Source organism: Carassius carassius, chromosome 24 (assembly GCF_963082965.1).
Source record: "Carassius carassius chromosome 24, fCarCar2.1, whole genome shotgun sequence".
In the NCBI taxonomy this organism is placed as follows: Eukaryota; Metazoa; Chordata; class Actinopteri; order Cypriniformes; family Cyprinidae; genus Carassius; species Carassius carassius.
In genome coordinates, this window is record NC_081778.1 from 26002545 (window position 1) to 26025115 (window position 22571).

At 38.7% G+C, this 22571-nt stretch overlaps 2 protein-coding genes across 4 annotated transcripts; one reads left to right on the forward strand and one right to left on the reverse strand.

Moving 5' to 3' along the window:
- Positions 1 to 667: 667 nt before the first annotated feature.
- Positions 668 to 2142, forward strand: LOC132103694 (beta-2 adrenergic receptor-like). The gene has a single exon (XM_059508791.1). The coding sequence runs from the start codon at positions 755 to 757 to the stop codon at positions 1814 to 1816; it is 1062 nt and encodes a 353-aa protein (XP_059364774.1). The 5' UTR covers positions 668 to 754; the 3' UTR covers positions 1817 to 2142.
- Positions 2143 to 8099: 5957 nt separating this feature from the next.
- On the reverse strand, positions 8100 to 22162 carry LOC132103294 (NADH dehydrogenase (ubiquinone) complex I, assembly factor 6-like). 3 transcript variants are annotated; one of them, XM_059508278.1, is made up of 8 exons: positions 21631 to 22162; positions 21326 to 21448; positions 20704 to 20760; positions 20407 to 20509; positions 17541 to 17674; positions 10790 to 10906; positions 9828 to 9884; positions 8100 to 8327 (listed from the first exon to the last, which is right to left on the reverse strand). In XM_059508278.1, the coding sequence occupies exons 2-8, from the start codon at positions 21410 to 21412 to the stop codon at positions 8199 to 8201; spliced, it is 684 nt and encodes a 227-aa protein (XP_059364261.1). In that variant the 5' UTR covers positions 21413 to 21448; positions 21631 to 22162; the 3' UTR covers positions 8100 to 8198. The 3 variants fall into 3 exon arrangements, with proteins under 3 accessions (XP_059364261.1, XP_059364260.1, XP_059364262.1); XM_059508277.1 differs by having other exon boundaries at positions 21635 to 22160; XM_059508279.1 differs by lacking the exon at positions 21631 to 22162 and having other exon boundaries at positions 21262 to 21374.
- Between the last annotated feature and the right edge of the window lie 409 nt (positions 22163 to 22571).

Genomic DNA, 22571 nt, shown 5'->3' on the forward strand with positions numbered 1-22571 from the left:
CTGATCATTTTATAGCTTCTCTAATGATTATGCTTGCATAGTAATTGAGGGAAAGTAAACAATATCCATTGGGCATTCCGATGACTGCATCAGTGCACGTCAGACTGGCATCAGTGCTCGCTTGCGCTCCAGGCTGTTTGAGCACACGCGCAATGTAAAGAGCAGTCAAAGACAAGGGATTGTAGAGGACATTCCCCCATTTCTCCAAATACTTAGCTAGTGCAACTAGTTACTAAATTGTGTCTCAAATGGTTTCCCTTTAGGATTTCACTCTAAGATTATTGTGTTTTCTTTTAATCAGTGTGATGTTGTGAGCGTATTTTGAGTCATTCCGCTAGTTTGTTAAATTGGTGGCTTTTCCATTTTGAACACGTGGTTTCTGTAAGATTTTAAACATAGGCTACTATGGGGCAAACATTCAAATTATATGCATGGAAATTTATTTTAAAAATCAGCTGGGATAGCTTTAGCCAAAAAAAAAATATATTGATGCCATTGTTCCTATAATTGTTGTCAGTTTTTCATGGCTGATGTCTTTGGGTACAAAAATTAAAGAACAATTTTAATATCCTCTTCATGAAAAAGTTACAATTATTCACAAATTTATGTTCATCATTATGTCATTGATATTGGCAGGAGTGAATTTCTCAATCTGTAAAGACCACCATGCGCAGGGTGCCGTGCCTTGCCTCCGAGCAAAGAGGAGAAATCCCACTGTGCTACTGACAGGAATTTTACGCGCAGCTGAACAAGGATGCCAGAGGAGCTCGCAAACTGCAGTGTGTGTTGCTGTACCACGACCAATAAGATACTCCTGGTGGTCTTCATGGTATCACTGATATTTGCTATACTCTTCGGAAACCTCTTGACATTAACAGTGGTCGTTGGAACGAAACACTTCCACACTCCACAGGGTTATTTAAAAGCCTCACTGGCCGTGGCAGACCTGGCTGTGGGCATTTTTGTGGTGCCCGTCTCCGTTTACGCAGAATTATCTCTCATGATCTACAATTCAATGCCAGAGTGGACTGCGCGCAATTCCCAAACCACACTTTTCCACCCGTGCAATTTCATCGGACCTGTATTTGCGGGATGCACTTTAGTTTCCATTACAACAATTTTCCTCCTGACTATTGAAAGGAGCATTGCCGTTTTGAGGCCACTGCATAAGGAATCAGTCATAACTAAAAAAAGAACAAGCATACTAATAGTCTTTTCCTGGATGGGCAGTTTTTTCCTGGCAATATCTCCACTGGTTTTCAGCGATGAAATCGCGCTGGAGTACAATCCTTGCAGCCGCATGTGCAATTACGCGCTTGGAAGCACAGACTTCCCATCGCAAGCTTGGAACATTCTCTTACTCTTCCCTGCCTTTGACTTTACACTGCTCGGAGGTACTGTTGTCATCAATATCATATCCCTCACCACAATCCGCCAGCATTCAAAAAGAAGGAAACATCTCGCACAGACCGAGAGTCAAAGCTCAACGAAACCAACCTTCTCCGACATCAAGGCTGCCAAGACAATAGGAACTCTGACGCTGGCTTTCACCGCTTCTTTCACTCCCATCGCCGTGTTTGTAGTTGGGAATGTGTTGGGAAACGAATGGTGCAATTTTGCGTTTTTTGCCTTTTGGATTCTGACTTCGAACAGCTGCTGTAATGTTATTATATATGGTGTGAGAGACCAGAAGTTTAGAAGTCGCGCGTATCAGCTGCTCACATCCGCTCAGTTGAACACTGCGCGTAAAAAGCCTGAGTATGAAAACACTGTAAATGGGGGGAAAGACAATGAGGAAATAGACAAGCAAACCTAATGAATGATATTACTGAGCAGCAGCCCGATTTAGATGGTGCTTTTTTATTACATAAGCTGTAGTATCTGGTTTCTAGCTGGACATTAGGTGGACCAAGCCGGTTAAAATGGCTTATAGCTGGTTTGTTGCTGGTTCAAGGTCTACCAGGAACACAACTGTTATCTTAACCTGCCAGCTTTCTAGTCCCCCTAAAAAAACTGGAGGTCAAGATACGTTGAGGATATGGATCATTCCTTGTAATCAAACCTACAATGTTTTTATTATCAGCTTAGATATCCAACCATTAGGCCACAGGGTGCCTATTGATGCCAGTGTTATTTAATGCCTTCATATTTTAAATGGCATGTCATTATGCTCAGGTCACCTCTTTTGATTGATTCTAAACTTTGCATGACAGATTCATTATGTCACAAGATTTCACCATGTAATTGAATATCCAAAGCATGGATCATGATATTCCCAAAACATTTGCTTTGGGGTCTTTACACATATTACATTGATGCTTCAGTAGAGTATTGATTTGATTTGGCGTCTTTTTTCATTGTGGAGAACTGATATTTTGAGATATTGTGTGGCTTTAATAAAATATGTGTGGGTAAATGCCCTTGATAAGTACTGATACTTATGTAAATGATCAATATAAACACTTGGGAGTTTTAAATCACACATTATTATAGAGTTAATTGTTTATTGGCTTATGTGATTTCCATAAAAAAACTAGAAGGTTGTGTCATACAAGACAAATGCATTTTCTCATCAGTGTATTCATATTATATGCATAATTTGTTATCAGCATATTATACCAAAGACACAGCTGATGTTCAGTGACTATTGGTTGATTATTTATTCAGGCCATTATTCGTTTGCACAGTTTTGTTTTGTATACAATAAAGCATTCTTCATTAAAAGTCTGTCTTAATGAATTTGATGAAATTTTTAAGTAAATCTTTGACAGAGAATGTTTTAAATCTTTTAAATTTGCTAAACATCTGATCCATTATTACCTAAATATACTATATGGATTAAAATAATCCACCCAAAAATCATTGCATTCCAATCATGTATGACTTTATTTCTTCTGTGGAACAAGAAGATATGTAACTAGTTTAAGTTCCCGTGGACTTCCATTGCATGGGGAAAAAAACAAAAACAAATTAACATTTTTCAATATATCTTCTATTATGTTCCACAGAAGAAAGTAAGTTATACACGCTTGGAACAACGAGGGTGAGGTTGGTGAATTTTTTATTTATTTTTTGGGGGGGTTGAGAATTTCTCCAACTATATTATGCATATTTTATCAGAACTTTGAAACATACTGAACAGCTCGATCTCAGTGCGAGCTCAAGAGGTGCTCAAGAGGACAATTTACCCCTTCAAAACCTTTTATCTCTCACCGTACAAATACATTCACACAGATGCGATGCAACACAATGCATCTGAAGATCCAGCAGAGTAGGCAAATGTTAGCCATGTTAATCTTAAATCAGAATTTTGCTAAACCATCTTTAATCTTGTTTTAGAGATTACTGTATGGTGAATCTCCAATCACTCGTTCCGTCATAGATGTGTCAAGCCTGGAGGGTTCAGTTTTGAACCCAGGGGCTGTCCAATTCCCCATAAGACCTTGGGGGGAGGGCAGATGGCCTGGCTTTAGCATTTTATTTTTTAATTATTATTTCAGTGTCATTTCTGTGAAGCAATAGTAAGATTTGGCAGCTGCCTTACTCATAGGGCATCTAAACAATGTTTTTTTTTTTTTTTTTTTACTACGTTGTAACAGAAGGGAATCTTCTGGATAGCATGCCAGTCACGTGTATGTGCAGGAGGACAGGACATATGTGTTTGTATGTTGACCTAATTTTGAGGTCATAGAATAATATCTAAAACACACTATTATATGACATAAACTGAATTTAGTGCTGGTTTTGCATCTTATTCATCCCATATTTTATTGGAATATAACTGATTAAAAGTATTTGGGTTTTCATTAAGTGGTTTTCATTAATCCTGAGTTTTGTTTGTCCTTTTATGCCCTGCAAAACAAGCCTATTTAAAGTGATGTTTATGAGGTCATAATGAAGGATGCGTGTCTGGCATCCATAAAAAATATGTCCCAGAATTGCCTCCAAAAAACTGGCACATCATACTAGGAGGAAGGTTGCATTAGTCTAATTTGCTATTGCTGGTGGCTGTTTGCTTGCATGGAACATGTGAAAGTTACATGCATGCATGATGTATTTGGTTTAATTTGTGACAGACCTTAGGAAACTTTGAAGAAAAAGTTATACATATATTGTGTTCTGTGAAATTAGGAATAACCAAATCCATTTTTTTTCCACTTCAGATTCTATAAATACCTAAATAGCCTTTATCACTTCGGTGGAATCCACTCAAAAATGAGAAATGGCAGCCAAATGTCAGAACAGTTGATCAGAGACACAATACCCCTCATTATACATGGTAGAGATGCAAAGGATTAATTCATTCAGTGACTTCATATGCCTGTGATCTAACAAGATAATAGCGTCTGAGAGAATAAAAGACCTGAAGTGATGATATTCAACCCTGTTTCAAGCTGGTAATAATGTAGAAAGGTTCCGAGAGTACATAATCTTACTTTCATCAGTAAATTCCAAAAGAAATTTCAGACTTTTGTGTGCTGTAAGACAATTATTTAACTAAAAGCATAAAAAAGTTAGTTTAAGTATAGGTAGGAAAACTTTTTAGTTCATTTAAAGTTCCTACAGATTTAACATTAATTTCTTAAAGAGATAGTTCACCTAAAATTGAAAATGTATGTACAATATTTTCTGTTTTCCTTTGTTTCCTCACACAAAGCTAACTTAGAAGACAAAGACCAATTTAACAAAAAATTTTTGGTCATTTAATATTTACTTTCATTAGGTGAAGTGTGGCCATGCAGAATATAAAAAAATTCTAATTTTGTTGATGAAAGAATTTCAGTTTCTTTCATTTCTTAGTGAACTATTCCTTTAATCTTTTAAAGAGGTAGTTCAACCACAAAATTCTAGCAATTGTAGATCTGGTGCTTCTGCTACTCTGTATTTTTCTACCATGCCGTATAGTTCAAGAGTATTCATATTCCCAGTGAGAACAGATTCTACTGATAATTTTGTTCTTTTCATGGTGGTGTGGTTTTTCAGAGCAGGAACACTGAGGCAGAAACTGTTCACACAATCAAAACTGCTTCTAACTCCACTGTTGTTCTTGAACACCAACAATGAAGTAAATCAGAGGACAAAGAAATGCATTTCCGCTCATCCAAAGAGTTTGGTGTTCATGTAAAGCCAATATTTCAAAGGGATAAATGGAATTTCATCCAATTTTATTGGTCTCAATGAAAAGATGAGATCACAAACATCTTATCTGACCAAAGCAGCAGCAAACCAGGATGGGTATTTAATGATTTGTACATGTTTTGTAATGACAGGTGTTATCTCCTGAGTTGATGAATAGTAATTGTCACTTTCTAAATATTAGACATGGTATTTGCCTTGGGTCGCGAAATGAAAAGCAATTCACCTTGGCAACTGAGGCAGTTAATCTGAAGACCTGAATGTGAAAAAAGACAGTGATGGGCCAACAGAAGCTGTCAGTTCCATTTTAGAGGTGCAGTGCAGCAATTAGAAACTGTTTTCAAAATGCATCACATCTCCTGGCCAGAAAGAATAATCTAAACAAATGAAATATAAACCTGTTCGAACTTTCTGGAAACAACCTGTCCATCACCTCCTAATTCTTTCTAATGGGGAATTAGATAAAAGAGAACGTCATGGACATTAATAAAGCGCAAAAATGAAAAATTATTTATAATATTAGACCCTGGACCACAAAACTGGGTCCTGTTTTATTTTTATTTTATTTTTTCGAATTTGAGATGTATATACATCATCGGAAAGCAGTAGGACAATAGTTGGCTGAGATACAACCATTTGAAAATCTTGAATCTGAGGGTGCAAAAAAATCTAAATACGAATGAGAAAATCGCTGTAATGATAAAACCTTTCATTTTCAACCGGAAGAAGGAGGCGGGAACCGGCGGACAATCAAAACAACATTTTAATAAAGCAAAATAAACACAAAACAGCGCACCAGCCCCTCACGGACGACTGGTGCGCAAAAATAAAAACCAAAACACAACTAAAAGCCCAGGCCTGGTCCTCTCTCGTCCTTCACTGTCGTCGCTCCAGTTTTATATCCTTCCATCTCCTCCGTGGGCCTCGAGACCGGCGGGTCGAACAGGTGTAGCTCATCTCCAATCACTCCACCGGCCTCGCTCCCATGTCCCTCGGCCCCGCCCCACTCGTCACAATCGCCTTTAAAGTTGTCTAAATGAAGTTCTTAGCAATGCATATTACTAATCAAAAATTAAGTTTTGATATATTTACAATTGGAAATTTACTAAATATCTTCATGGAACATGGTCTTCACTTAATATCCTAATGATTTTTGGCTTTAAAAGAAAAAAAAAATAGTAGTTTTGACCCATAGGCTACAAACTTATTTTTGCCTATTGCTATAAATATACCCCAGCAACCTAAGACTGGTTCAGGGTCACATATTTGCACAAAACCAAGAAAATGTCGTTCATGTTACATGAAAGAGGGAAATTGTGACTTTTTTTAGCTCACAAATCAGACTTTGTTCTTGGAATTTTGAGTTTATGCATCACAATTTGTAGTTTCATAATTGCAAGATATAAAATCATAATTCTGATATATTCTGAATATGAGTTTTTGTTTGGACTTTTTGTCTCAGAATTTTCACTTTCTCTCTCTCTCTCTCTCTCTTTTTTTTTTTTGCAGATTTATGTTAGTTGTTTGTTTGTTTTTTAATTCCATGATTAAAACCGGCTTCCATATAAATATGATGCTTATCACTTAAATGTGGAAAAACAGTTGAACAAACTCCTATAAACCATTGGATGAGATCCCTAAATTGGCTATCAAGAAATGCAGAACTCCAGCCCTTCAAAGAACATGTTAGGATGAGAATGCCCTTGCTCACTTTCATTAATAAAAAAGATTCGGTATGACAGTGAGGTGAGCGTGAAGTACAACATGTTCCTGGATCAACATCCTTGTTGATCCTGGAACAACATTCCAATCAACCAATCAGAATTCAGATAAATCTTCAGGAAATATCTGTTTTAGACTTAAAATCAGGGTTAGGTGCTTCCAAACTCTTGTTGGTCAGCTATAATTTCCCACTGATTTTAGAAATAAATTATGGGAAGGGTTAGGTTTAGGGGTAGGGATTGGGTGAAATCTATATTTTTAATAATAATGTTGATCCAGAATCAACAAAAGATGTTGATCCAGGAACATGTCATACTTGGCAAAATCACGGCAACCAGCGAGTGCGAGGAGGCTTTTTTTCCCTTCAGTTTTTCCAGATGATTATTACTTGTAATGTGTCTCCTTTCATTTCAGCACCTCAATTCAAAGGGGCAAAACTTAATCACTGACAACTAAGATTTGAGAATGGAAATGAGCTTTAAATGTACTTATTATATGAGCAGAAGTAGACTGATGAGATCCTGATATTTTTTGTGTTTTACAGTATGTCTTCAAACCTAGTCATTTGAACCCTATAGGAGCTCGATGATCGGTTGTATATTTTACTGTCTGCATGCTATTAGAATGAATTATTATAAATTTATATTAAAAGCTTTTCTGGTTTCTAATCTGTTTAATAAATTAGAGGATTTTAATAGTCTTTTCATGGCATGGAATTTCTGAAACTTAACATCTGGAAATGAAAGCAACTGAATGAGTTAAGCAGAGCAATGCAGAAGACCTCGCTCCCAGCAAAATATTCTCTGCAGTTCAAGATCAGTCACAAACAGCCAGGAGTTGTTTTCTTGTCGATCAGATAAGAGCTTTTGTGGCAGTGGGAGGACTGTATTTTCGATGACTAAATAAACTCATGATTGTGCCACTAAAAATATGCCACCTTGCATCACACTTGCAGCGTGAAACAGAATTGGTTGACCTTGCCTATCAGAAAGGGCATGTGACACATTCCTCACCTATAAATATGTAAAACTGTTGCCAATTTGTTTGCAAATATCTTAAATAATTGAATTTATAACGAAACATGTTCCACGGGCCATTTGCTTCAATTCATGTCACAAACTCCATGCAGATACTTTAACAAATTCAAAACAGTTTGTCATCGTTTGTTTGACAAACATCGACTGTTTTGATTGTGGTTATTTTCTGTGAAGCTTTAACAAAGAGGACAGGAATACATAAAATTGAGAACATATAGAAGCTAGATGATTTATTACAAGTGTTTGGTTTGTTTGACAGATGAGCTCATCTGAAGCAATCAGATGATGTTTTAATCAAACAGATCAATAGATCTTCTTCCATGACCGTAAATACAGCTGAAGGGGCAGCATTGGATTCCTCTTTTGTAGGCTTGGGTGAAACACGTCAAAGTCTACTTTCCTCACTCTCTGCAGGTAGTCCTCCAAAACAACCTAAGAGACAGAACACAAAGACACTCAGAAGCTATTCATTTTACTTTTGTGCAAGCCTGGAGGATGGTACATTATTGAAAGAACTTAAAAGTACAAAGAAAAAGAACAAAAGGCAAAAAGGATACAGCTGGAAATTTAGTAGAAAGCGGCGACACAACACAGCCATGCATTTTACAAAATCTATTAACAAAGTGTTTAAACAAAATTGATATTGTGGAGTTGAGATACAGGGTTTTATCTGCATTTCTGCATAAATGTGTTTAAAATTTGCTTACAAAAAGTTTAATTACTTCAATAACACTCAAAATATATTTTCATGTCTTTGATTAATATAAACAAATGTTCAAAACAATCAAAAATCAGGAATCAGTCAAATTTGTTTAATCTTTTTGAGTGTCTAATGCTCATTAAAGCTGCATTTGTTTGATCAAAAATACAGTAAAAACAGTAGTGTAATATTAGTAAAATATAATTATGACTTAAAATAACAGTGTTCTATTTAAATATACCTTAAAATGTAATTTATTCCTCTGATGAAAAGCTGAATTTTCAGCAGCCATTACTCCAGTCTTCAGTGTCAAGTGATCCTTCAGAAATCATTATAATACGGTAAGCTGATTTGGAGCTTAGGAAACATTTATTATTATTATCAATGCTGAAAAGAGTTAATATTTTAACAAAAACACTTCCAGGATTCTTTGATGAATTGTATTTGTACTTGCTGAATAAAAGCATTTAATTTCTTTAAATAAATAAAATAAAAACCTTTAAACAATATAGTTATCAATGTAAAGATTTGCAGTGCAGGATGGGAGGATGCATGTGAATCCCTAGGCTACTGACTTAGCCAACCAGTCCTATAAAAATGGTTTTGTGTTTGCAATTTACAAGAACACCCGAGGGTTCACATACTTTTTCCTGTGGCTGTAAATTAACCCAAATACAAATTACAACCCTCAAATGCCAAACCTTACAGTAAATTCCTTTCGTGAGAACACAGTTACGATTAACACCAGCCAAACCAAGTGGAGTGCAAAGTGTCACTAAACGGCCTGCAGTGAAACAATGGCTTTAAAGAATACGAATGACAGTTAAACACAGGGATGTGGAAATGGAAAATTAAGAGCAGAATATTACAGTGATAGGAAGTGAAATAAAAATGCTTTCCAGGCCATTTCCTTCACAGAAAGCATTTCACTGGTCGAAGCAATTGAAACACTGAAGCATCGACAAACAGGCTGAAATTGGACTGAAAATTTCAGACTGCTTCCCTATGCTTTGCCTTCGTAATATGTTATTCCCCGATCTCCTCGCAGACATTTCTTCCTTTAAGGGAAATTACTGTAAAAGAGTAAAAAAAAGGGGGCAGGAGTCATGTGGGTTGAAGAGGCTCCGCCTCTTTTGGAGGCAGAATGAGGATAAGCCATGAGCTTCTCTGTGTCACATCACATTAGTGAGGCGAATGGATGGGGGAGGAGCTGAAAGAGATGAAATATTTACCGTTTGCAGGAAGACAGGCATGGCCACATGTGGAACGTTCTCACTGAATGATCTAGCCTGTAAGACATGTAATAATGAGTTAAGATATAGGTACTCACATAGTACATCACACAAACCTTAGGTAAATCACACAGTGAAACAAATTAGGTCAAAAAAACCTGGACATGTCCAGATCATATTTCACCTCAACATAGAAAAACTATATAAATATTCTTTGAAAATGTAGCATGACTTTATTTTCATGACATTTCCATTATCATTCTCAATGATAGTACTGTATATGCTGTACTTTTTCTCATCTGAAATGTTGTTTTATTTTGTAAGAATTACTGTATTTTATAAAACTTTTACTTTTTTATAATTTTATAAAATACAGTACTTTCTCATTATGTTTTCTTTTCTTTAATACAGTGAATCTTTCTTTTTTTTACTATATTATAGTAATGAGAATCACCATCAAGAATAATAGGAATCACAAAAAAACTGTTCAACATCTGAATACATTTCAGTATTATGGGGGGGGGGAATCATGCTTAACTGTCACGAAAATGATCTCACATTGCAAAAATATTGTATTTTGGCGTGGTGAAAAGTTTTCATGAATTATAACCTAAAATTTGGTCAACATTTATATTAAAAGTATAAAATTTCAGTTTTCCCCTTGTTTGTTTATGATTTTTTTTTATGTGGTCCTCACCTAGGCCATTCGTGCTAACTTTGATTCATACCATCTGACCAGATATGCAAAGTGGGGTATGCATTCCCCGTGGTTACACAGTACTTATAATAAATTCAGTAATGAGGAGAGGGCAACAATCAAGGAGCATTAGAGCAGTTGGTGGAGGAGGTGTGATAACGCTTTTGAAAACTCATGATGTTAGTGTGCAAAAAGAAAATTACTGGGGAACATAAATACCAGTCAATATCTGGCCACAGATATTAAACTGAAAGGATTTTCATACGTGCTGGAGATGGACATGGGCTTGGCTGGCAATGTCATAAACAACGTCCCTGATGTTCTGGTCCCTGCTGCTCTGGTCCCTGCTGCCACGGATGAAGTCCTCCTGAGACGCGCCATGCTAGGTGAGAAACAATGAAAAAGCATTATCAGTAACCCTCTGCTGATGGATAGAAAAATGAGCTTGATGACACCACAATCTTTTCCTTAACCCTCCATATTTCAGGCTCCATTGCAATAATACAATCTTTTAAAATCTAAAGGAAAAAAACCTAAAAAAAGAATTTATTTAATAATAATGACAATTGATTACAGTCCCTTATTTATTTATTTAATTGCATAGTGATGTAATCTTATTACTATTAAAAATATTTTCTCCTAAAATCTCATTACTGTAATAAAAGACCTCACTCATCAGTAATAAAAATCATGATAAAGTTAGTAATTCTATTATTATTATTGCATACATTATGATTATATATTCTTTCATTTCCAATAAATGTTTTTTTATTTTTGTTAATTCATTTCAGTACAACAAAAAACAATATATACTGAAAATTGTACTTTTATTTTGGCAATTTTTTGCTGTGGGCTACTGAAAATTGGGAGGGGGAGGATGTGCAAGATTCATGAAAATAACATCACAGTACTGTCATGGCGTCAAGATCACCAGCTGGAGTGCCCTTGAGAACCACCAGAGGGCACTCAATTCCATACCTCTGTCACTCAGTGACTTAATTTTAAGACTTAATTTTAAAGATTATGGGACTTAATTTCCCATAATCCTTTGCCCGGACTCGTCAAGCACTAATTGTTTGCACCTGTGCATCATTAACCCTGTCTGCTCACCCTAAATATAGCCTGGTTTTTTGTAATTCATTGTGAAGTCTTGAATGTGCTATGTACTGCATATTTTAGCCATTATTTCCTGTTTTCATGTGTCTTGGTTTCACGAGTTCGCATTTACTTATAATTAATAAAGGTTATGTGTATTTGGCGTGCTGTCCGGGGAGAGAGCTCCGAGCCCGACAAGACTCCAGAGCCCCCCCAACCCACCTCCCCCCCCACTCCACCCCGTCCGGGGAGAGGGGTCTGAGCTCGGAGTCCGGCTTAGCCCAAGTGCTCCCCTGAGTTCTTCTACCTGACCTGGGGTAGAAACTTGGCTGAAGGTGCGAGATCGGTGGCGGAGGGATTCTGAAAGTCGAGAGATAACGAAGGTAGGATGTACTTGATTATTTATAGGCGTTTTCTCGAGCTGATTGGTAAACCGTGTAATTGCTGATGATGATGAACTGGCCGTGTTAATTATCCGTGCACGCTCCTCCCGAAATTCATTTGTGAAACGTCACTTCACGAGTTCGCATTTACTTATAACTAATAAAGGTTATGCGTATTTGGCGTGCTGTCTGGGGAGAGAGCTCCTAGCCCGGCAAGACTCCCGAGCCCGGGGCATCCTTTGGTGTATAAATGATACGGCAGTGTCTATTTGACTTCCGTGGAAGCGTCCACTTGAAAGAGAGAGATGGGAACTCCCGCTGGAGATGCGATTATTGCGGCAGTTGGGAAGATCGAAAAGGCTCCTGCGGGAGCATGCACTGCTGCGGCAGTGAGGATAATATGGAAAAGCTCTTGGGGGAGCTGGCACTGCTGCGGCGGTGAGGAAATATGGAAGGGCTCCTGCTGGAGCTGACACTGCTGTGGCATTGGGGGATACGGAAAGGCTCCTGCGAGAGCTGATACTGCTGCGGCAGTGTGGAAATGCGAAAAGGCTCCTGCGGGAGCATACACTGCTGCGGCAGTGAGAAAATATGTAGAGGCTCCTGCGGGAGCATTCACTGCTGCGGCAGTGAGGATAATATGAAAAGGCTCCTGCGGGAGCTGGCACTGCTGCGGCGGTGGGAAAATACGGAATGGCTCCTGCGGGAGCTGACACTGCTGCGGCAGTGAGGGAATGCGAAAAGGCTCCTGCGGGAGCATACACTGCTGCGGCAGTGAGAAAATATGGAGAGGCTCCTGCGGGAGCATACACTGCTGCGGCAGTGAGAAAATATGGAAGGGCTTCTGCTGGAGCTTACACTGCTGCGGCATTGGGGGATACGGAAAGGCTCCTGCGGGAGCTGATACTGCTGCGGCAGTGTGGAAATGCGAAAACGCTCCTGCGGGAGCATACACTGCTGCGGCAGTGAGAAGATATGGAGAGGCTCCTGCGGGAGCATACACTGCTGCGGCAGTGAGGATAATATGGAAAAGGCTCTTGCGGGAGCTGACACTGCTGCGGCATTGGGGGATACGGAAAGCATACAGAGAAAAACAGATAGAGGCTCCTGCAGGAGCAGGCACTGCTGGGATGCTGGAGTGAGGATGGGCTATTATGGATGGATAAGGGGATGTTAAAGAGGGTTAGCTATGGTGGGTCACAAGTTTGAGTGAAAAGGGATGGACTTGCGTTAAGGGGGTTGGCTGATGAGGGTTCGGTGATCTTTTATATGGAGTCATTAGGGTATGGCGGAACAGAGAAGTAATGGGGAGCATGAGAGGAGGAGGAAAGACAGCTGCTGGAGCCACCTGCGGAGATGTGTTTACGCTTGGGACGGTTCTGGTAGTGGAATAAAGAGAGGGTAAATGGCAGTCATTGGGGCCTTCGCCATTAGCGGAGGAATGCTCATACTTGGGACAGCTCTGGGAGTGGAAGAGAGAGGGGAAAGGAGGGGAATGGCGGACAACGGGGCCTGAGCCAAGGGTGTTCGGAGGGATGGGTAGGGCGGAAAATAGAGAAGGAAGGGGGAGCAAGAGAGGAGGAGGAAAGATAGCTGCTGGAGCTGCCTGCGGAGACGTGCTCACGCTTGGGACGGCTTCGGAAGTGAATGAAAAGACGGGGATAGAGAGGGTGAACGGCGGGTATAGGGGCCTGCGCCAATATGAGAGGCAATGTCACACTGGGGTTAGACTGTGGGGCTACAGGCCATGAGTAGTGGAGAGGGTTGTCGGAAAAGGGTTGTGGATGGGTCTGCACCGCTATTGGAGGCATGCTCATGTTAGCGTCTACTACAGGAGCTGGAGGCCACTGAAAAGGAAAAAGGAGGTAAAAAGAAGTAGCAGGAAGAAAGTAAGGGTCTGGGTTGCACATGGAAGCAGCTTCGCACTTGCTTAACGTGTTGTTGGTCACAGGAAGGGAATCCTGAAGACCCTGTATGCAACCTGCACTACTACCGGAGGCAGCCTTACGCTAGTGTTTACTACGGGAGCTGGAGGCCGCTGAACAGAAAAATGGTTATTAATAGCATGAGGGAGCGGAAGAGTTGTGGGCATGTTTAAAAATGGAGGCAGCCTCACATTTGCTTCAGCTGCTGTAGGCCATGCGAAGGGGTTGGGGTGTGTGATGTCTTGAAGAACCTGTGTAGCCTGCACTGCTAGAAGAGGCAGCCTTATCCTAATGTCTGCTACTTGAGCTGAGGACACTAAAAAGAAAAAAGGGGGGTTAGAAGTAACAGGATGGAAATACTGGGATGTGCAGGCCAGTGTTGCAAGTAAAAGCAGCTTATGCTTGCTTCGGCTGCTGTAGATTTTGGTTGCGGGAAAGTAGAGGGGTTAGTAACATTAGACAATTCCTCGAGCCTTGTCCACATTAATATGTTCCTGTTGAAAAAACATATTTTCCTCTCGTTTTGGCCTTCCAGCCTTTCTAAACGCTCTCCAGAGTGGATAAATTTGAAGATGCTGTTTTCACGTTGTAGTATGGACTGTAGAAACAGAGGCTTTTGAAAACGAAGCATGTTTAGTCTTGTAACACATTCTACCAATAGACATGTTTATAGCAGTAACGTTAACTTGCAGTTATGTGCTATTCACTTTCACATGGTTTCTAAAAATTTATTTTGCATGCTTTTCATATTACAGTCCTAAAAGACAACAGAGAATTTACTCACAATTGCTGTCCTGCGGAAAACATGAGGGCAGTTGCGTTTTAGATCAATTCTGAGTGATCGCGCCAGTAAATGGTGAAATTTCCATAAATAAATCGATCCTGCCGGAAATTTTAATGAAACTTATGTCTGTATCATCTGAGTGAGGTTTGGACATGCACATCAAGGCAGGTGTAACATTAATGGGTTCAGACATTTCAGTGTGGATGACAGCTCTGAAAAAATGCCTTGTTGGCTTCATGGTTAAAAATGGCATCAACAACAGACAGAATTACGTCATAACATCGTTTAACAAACTTTAGCAAAGAAACCTGCATTTAAGCAGCTTCACCTGAAAATATTAATTTGCAACACATTGTCTGCTCCGCTAGTGGAGGCAGCCTCGAACGGCAGGAAGTGAGTGGGGCTTTGCTTCGGTGAGATCTGGGGCGCGGCCCCATTACTTCTCTGGTGGTGTCGAGCGAGGCGAGCTCGGGGCTTTGCACGGTCTCTTGGCCGCAGCGTGTGGCTGTTCGAGAAGAGCAGGTGTCGCGATAACACTTTGTGCTCGGAGGCTGTGTTAGGCGGGATAGGAGTGATCATGGGGCTGGCGAATTGCAGCAGATCTGAAAAATCCCCGGTCTAACGTTAGATCTCTTCGTTGGATGTAAAATTGGGTCTGTGATAAGATGGCAAACTGCGCGAACCGAATTCTGAAAGTCGAGAGATAACGAAGGTAGGATGTACTTGATTATTTATAGGCGTTTTCTCAAGCTGATTGGTAAACCGTGTAATTGCTGATGATGATGAACTGGCCGTGTTAATTATCCATGCACGCTCCTCCCGAAATTCGTTTATGAAACGTCACTTATTCTGCCAATTGTTCTGGATTACTCTTTGTCTGTTTCTCTTGTTTTTGATTGGACTGTTTTCCTGGTTTATAATTATTGCCTGCGTTTGGATCATGATTGTGGATTACCCTCTGAACAAACACTGCATTTGGATTCTCAGCATTCATGTCTCATGTTCATGACACACATAGGCATAATTTCACAAAATTTTCATTTGGATTTTGGGGTGAGATACGACCTAGTCATTTCTTGACAGTTTTCATGAGATTCATATTTATTGATTTTCCAGCATTCAACAAAAATACTTAAACAGCAGAACATTTTAGTATGCTGGATGAAAATGTGAAAATCTACATGCAGAACATCAGGTGATGCGTTTACTCCGTATCCCAAGACTATTATTGAAATCCCACTTAGTTGTATTTGTGCAACTACTGATTCAAACAATGACAGAAACAAATGTAAAAATTTTCCATCACTAAAGTGTTGCCTGTGATTGTGCTGCCTGTGAACTGAACAAAAATGAATAAATAAAAAGTGATCAATAAACACTGCAGAAGGTTTTTATTTAGTATCTAATTTAAAAGCCCATTGTTCCTCAAACAAAAGCAGTATGTAAGAATAAAGCATTAACAAGGTAATCAACACAATGAAAAACCAGACAGTGTAATTGTCGGGAGGCTATCATTGATCTGTTCTGATTCTTGAACAGGGGGTTTGATATCAAACAGAGCCCTTAAACTGTGACAAACATGGCTTGCAGACACCCAGGGGCTTGTATTTACAGTCTACCTATTAAAGAAACACCCACCTTAAATTGTTTTACAAACATATTTGGCTAATCTCGACTGGTTGCACTTTAATATTGTATATAATTCCCACAGAATATATTCTCTAAATGATTGCAATGTAGATACACAAATGTTTTGCAGTCTCTTTTAATTCTACATAATCCAATGCATTATTAAATACATAAATTACAGGTTTAAAAGCTTATAAGGAAATTTTTATCTCAAGAAAGGAAGTTTCATTAAGTTAACTGTAAATGAAAAGGATTGACAATTAGTAAGGAAGGTCTTCACACTACAAACAAATCATTAGCTATGGCGTAGAAAAACTACATTTAAGAAAACAAGAAATACTTACAAATAAATAAATATTTATTTAAAATGTATTGTATTAAGTGGGCATTTGATAACCTCAGAAAACAAATACCGTATTTTTCGGACTATAAGTCGCACCTGAGTATAAGTCGCATCAGTCCAAAAATATGTCATGATGAGGAAAAAAACATATATAAGTCGCACTGGACTATAAGTCGCATTTATTTATAACCAAAAGAAAACATTACAGTCTACAGCCGTGAGAGGGCGCTCTATGTTTTCAGTGTAGGCTACAGGAGCACTGAGCAGCATAGAGCGCCCTCTCACTGCTGTAGACGGTAATGTTTTCTCTTGGTTCATGTCTCTTAGTTCATTTCTCTTGGTTCATGTCAAATTAATTTTGATGAATAAGTCGCACCTGACTATAAGTCACAGGACCAGCCAAACTATGAAAAAAAGTGTGACTTATAGTCCGGAAAATACGGTATGTCCATATCGTTTATGGCGAAACAACAGTGCCCCCTTTAGGTGAATGTGCAACCATACGCAAAACAATCTACATAACATATTTTGATCTTAATACTGTACACTGACTTTAGCTGAGATTAGTTAAGGGTAAACGACAGATGAAATTCTTTTCTTTTCTTACACTAAGGGCAAGATCTTCTAAATCCCAAGTCTAATGGCTCATTCGTGCTGAAATGGCGACAGATGGCTGGAACAAAGCCCATGGGTTTGGGTTTAGTAGACAAGAGGGCACTGGCGTGGACAGCTTCACCCACATATACGCTGACTGGCACATGCATTGTCTCTAGTTCTTCACTAGTCCCTCTGATGTTAGAAAAGCATGGAGTTACAGACAGAAACAGAGATGAAAAGGTGACAGCAGATTTACCCACCAGCATGCAGATGTCCATTGGCAGGTAGACCTTGCGTCTGCTGCTGTTGTATGGGGTCGCCCGCAGGCAGGTCAGGATGCCCTGGGCTTTGCCAATGTGGCTTGCGGCATGGTCTGAATGGACATTTTTCACACCTACATCAAAAAAGTAAACAAAGTATACAGCTTTATGAGACCAGTTTTAAACAGATTTGAGTAAAATAGTGAATTTTCCAATTAATAAATGAATGAGGCATTTATATAGAGCTTTATTGTGTATTGCTGTACACCCAAGGCACTTTACAATAATTTGGGTGGGGGGGGGGTTCTCTACTCAACCATCACCAGTGTGCAGCATCCACTTGGATGATATGATGGCAGTCACAGTACAATGGCGCCAGCGTGCTCACCACACACCAGCTACAGGTGGAGAGGAGAGAGAGACAGAGCCAATTCATAAATGGGGATTATTAGGAGGCCATGACTGACAAGGGCCAGTGGAGGGAATTTGGCCAGGACACCGGGGATACACCCCTACTCTTTATGAGAAGTGCCATGGGATTTTTCAGTGACCACAGGGAGTCAGGACCTCTGTTAAACATCTCATCCAAAGAATGGTGCTGTTTATATTATAGTGTCCCCATCACTATACTGGGACGTTAGGACCCCCTGCTGGCCTCACTAACACCTCCATATCAGCAGCAACCTACAGTCATGGCCAAAAGTTTTGAGAATTACATAAATATTGGAAATTGGAAAAGTTGCTGCTTAAGTTTTTATAATAGCAATTTGCATATACTCCAGAATGTTATGAAGAGTGATCAGATGAATTGCATAGTCCTTCTTTGCCCTGAAAATTAACTTAATCCCAAAAAAACCTTTCCACTGCATTTCATTGCTGTCATTAAAAGACCTGCTGAGATCATTTCAGTAATCGTCTTGTTAACTCAGGTGAGAATGTTGACGAGCACAAGGCTGGAGATCATTGTGTCAGGCTGATTGGGTTAGAATGGCAGACTTGACATGTTAAAAGGAGGGTGATGCTTGAAATCATTGTTCTTCCATTGTTAACCATGGTGACCTGCAAAGAAACGCGTGCAGCCATCATTGCATTGCATAAAAATGGCTTCACAGGCAAGGATATTGTGGGTACTAAGATTGCACCTAAATCAACAATTTATAGAATCATCAAGAACTTCAAGGAAAGAGGTTCAATTCTTGTAAAGGCGGCTTCAGGGCGTCCAAGAAAGTCCAGCAAGCGCCAGGATCGTCTCCTAAAGAGGATTCAGCTGCGGGATCGGAGTGCCACCAGTGCAGAGCTTGCTCAGGAATGGCAGCAGGCAGGTGTGAGTGCATCTGCACGCACAGTGAGGCGAAGACTTTTGGAAGATGGCCTGGTGTCAAGAAGGGCAGCAAAGAAGCCATTTCTCTTCAAAAAAACATCAGGGACAGATTGATCTTCTGCAGAAAGTATAGTGAATGGACTGCTGAGGACTGGGGCAAAGTCATATTCTCAGATGAAGCCCCTTTCCGATTGTTTGGGGCATCTGCAAAAAGGCTTGTCCGGAGAAGAAAAAGTGAGTGCTACCATCAGTCCTGTGTCATGCCAACAGTAAAGCATCCTGACACCATTCATGTGTGGGGTTGCTTCTCATCCAAGGGAGTGGGCTCACTCACAATTCTGCCCAAAAACACAGCCATGAGTAAAGAATGGTACCAAAACAGCCTCCAACAGCAACTTCTTCCAACAATCCAACAACAGTTTGGTGAAGAACAATGCATTTTCCAGCACGATGGAGCACCGTGCCATAAGGCAAAAGTGATAACTAAGTGGCTCGGGGACCAAAATGTTGAAATTTTGGGTCCATGGCCTGGAAACTCCCCAGATCTTAATCCCATTGAGAACTTGTGGTCAATCCTCAAGAGGAGGGTGGACAAACAAAAACCCACTAATTCTGACAAACTCCAAGAAGTGATTATGAAAGAATGGGTTGCTTTCAGTCAGGATTTGGCCCAGAAGTTGATTGAGAGCATGCCCAGTCGAATTGCAGAGGTCCTGAAAAAGAAGGGCCAACACTGCAAATACTGACTCTTTGCATAAATGTCATGTAATTGTCGATAAAAGCCTTTGAAACGTATGAAGTGCTTGTAATTATATTTCAGTACATCACAGAAACAACTGAAACAAAGATCTAAAAGCAGTTTAGCAGCAAACTTTTTGAAAACTAATATTTATGTAATTCTCAAAACTTTTGGCCACAACTGTAATTTTCCCAGGAGGTCTTCCATGCAGGCACTAACCAGGCTCAACCAGTGAGGTAACCAGTCTTGGACTACGGGGTGATATTTGTTGCTAATCTAAAAAAAAGTGTCCTCAAATTATATTTTAATGAGTCAGCAAATTTTCATGAAAAATCTAATATTCCTCCTTTAAAACTATAAAATTATAGTTCCATAGAGCAGCAAATTAGCATTTACTGTAGTTTTATTCAATTAAATGCAGCCTTGGTGAGCCTAAGACTTTCAAAAACATCAAATTTCTTACCTCTAATCCCTGAATGGTAGTGTATATTAAAACTATACTAGAAAAACCCAGTGCAAACCAACAAATGATAAGCCTTTAAGCTATAATAACAATTGTATTAGTTTCTTTTCAAATTAAAGCAAGTAATTCAGTTATCCTTTAGGTGACTAAAAGTTTGCTGCATTTTTTTCATATACAATGAAAGCAAATAACGACTGAGGCTGTTAGACCATAACATTCTACCAAACATCTTTTTTGTATTTCACACCGTCAAGTGCAACTCGAGGATGTGTAAATGACAGAATTCCAATCATTTTTTCAAGATCTACTGCTTTAAGTTGGAGACCAAGAAAAGTCTGCTCACCGAGTGTCTCCAGCAGCAGGTAAAGAAGAGAGGATTGTGTGTTTTCACCATAGGCCTCCAGCTCTTGAAGATTCCTGTATGCTTTGTCCTCCATATCTTTCTCCTTTTCAAAACATAATGTTTTAAATACAATTGCCAGAGGACAGTATAATGTGCATAATGACTCACTACATGACTATTAATGTCTAGAATAACCATTTATGTCACACGCACAGCTTCAAGAGTTAATTCATCATTTAAAGAGAACTTTCAATTATTTTCTTTATTCATTATTTTAGGACAAATCTGATTACGTACTCTTTCTGATATGATCCTTAACATCCACCTCCTTGTTAATGTGTGCTTCCTCACTGCCTGAGAACACAAAGCAGTTTTAGAATATCAGTGCCAATGTATTGAATAACGCTGTGATTTTTCAATTATTATTATTGTTTTATAAGAAGTCTCTTATGCTCACCAAGGCTACATTTATTTGATCATAAATACAGCTTAAACAGTAATATTGTGTAATATGAATAGAATTTAAAATAAATGTTTTCTATTTTAACATTTTTAAATGAAATTTATTCTTATGACAAAGCTGAATTTTCAGCAGCCATTATGTCAGTCTTCAGTGTCACATAGTCCTTCAGAAATAATTCCAATCTGCTCATGAAACATTTCTTATTACAATCAATGCTGACAACAGTTGTTAATTTGTATTTTTATGAAACCATGATACATTTTGAAATACAATTTGAAACGAGATCTTTTGTAATATTATAAATATCTTTGCTGTCTATTTTGATCAATTCAATATGTCCTTGCAGAACAAAATAAATAATTTCTTTAAGAAGAAGAAAAAAATGTAACAACCCCAAACTATTGAATGGTAGTGTAAATGATGACAGAATCTTTCTTTTATAGTAGTAAGACGCACTCTCCACAGTTCTGCACTGACGGGCTGGACTGGAGGGTCATCTCTGTAAATATCCTCCACGGCGCTCTTCCAGAACTGCAGTCGCATTAAACCAATGGTTTTCTGAAAAACAGAGTCCTTAATCTAAAAAAAGAAGAAGCAAATTTATGAGCATATATGAGTGTTTCTTTAACAACAGCCACTTTTATGTCTCAAGACAAGAGTTGGTTTTCACACAATGATACACAGTTATACAAAAAGTTAATTAGTTTAAACCAAACTGAATAAATGAGTTTGTGCATCGTTGCACTCAATAGCTGGAATACCTGCCTGTGCCAGTTCTACATTGAATGCCCTCAGTGCCAGTGCAGAGCGACGAACAGCCTCAGGAAAAAGCAATGAACACAAAAATCCCTCATAGTCCCTTTTCCTATTGGTGACAGCACAGTGTTATTCACTCAGTGTGTTCTGTAGTGTTATTAACCTACATTTACTAAACTAAGCCTAAATAGAGACTGAAATTTCTATAAGCAGATGACAATTATCACATAAAGACTACTTTATAAGGGACAAAGACAAATATTTCTAAAATGTCAAGATTTACGCTAAAGTATATTTGCCAAGTTTTTAATGTTTCACTCATGTTGGTTTCAAAAACATTTTGTAAAAATGTTTATATAATTTCCTACAAATTATTTAATGTCTAAAAATGCAAAGTACTAAAATGATTTCCCTGCACACTGAATTTATGTCGTTCATATGACATGACTTGATCGTAATTTTCATTAATGAAGAGAGTCCCAGAATATATAATTTAAAACAAACATGCATTACATTTTTGCATTTCAGATTGTGAATGAGAAGATTTTTTTTTTTTTTTTTTTTACACTGATACATCACCTAGACATTTCTAGAATTCATTTTAACAATTGACATCAATTTTAACCATATAAAATATAATGTTTGTATATCTGCGATTTACTTAAATTAAAAAAAAAATAGTGTCTCGCCATTTATCAATATTCAATATGACATACAACAAGAGAAAATACTCTAAGGTAGTCTGGGATACATATCTACCCGGTTTGCTTCTACGTAAAATTCAAAAAATGATTTTTAAACTAATAACTTACCTTACAATATCTGTTCATTGTGCTGTCCTGTTGTTAATGTTCTTGAGCACTTGATCTCTGTTGGCCTCTGTATAAATGTGAGATAGGGAATCTTTATGTGGAGTGAATTTTTGATGGTTAAAAGTCCATTTTTT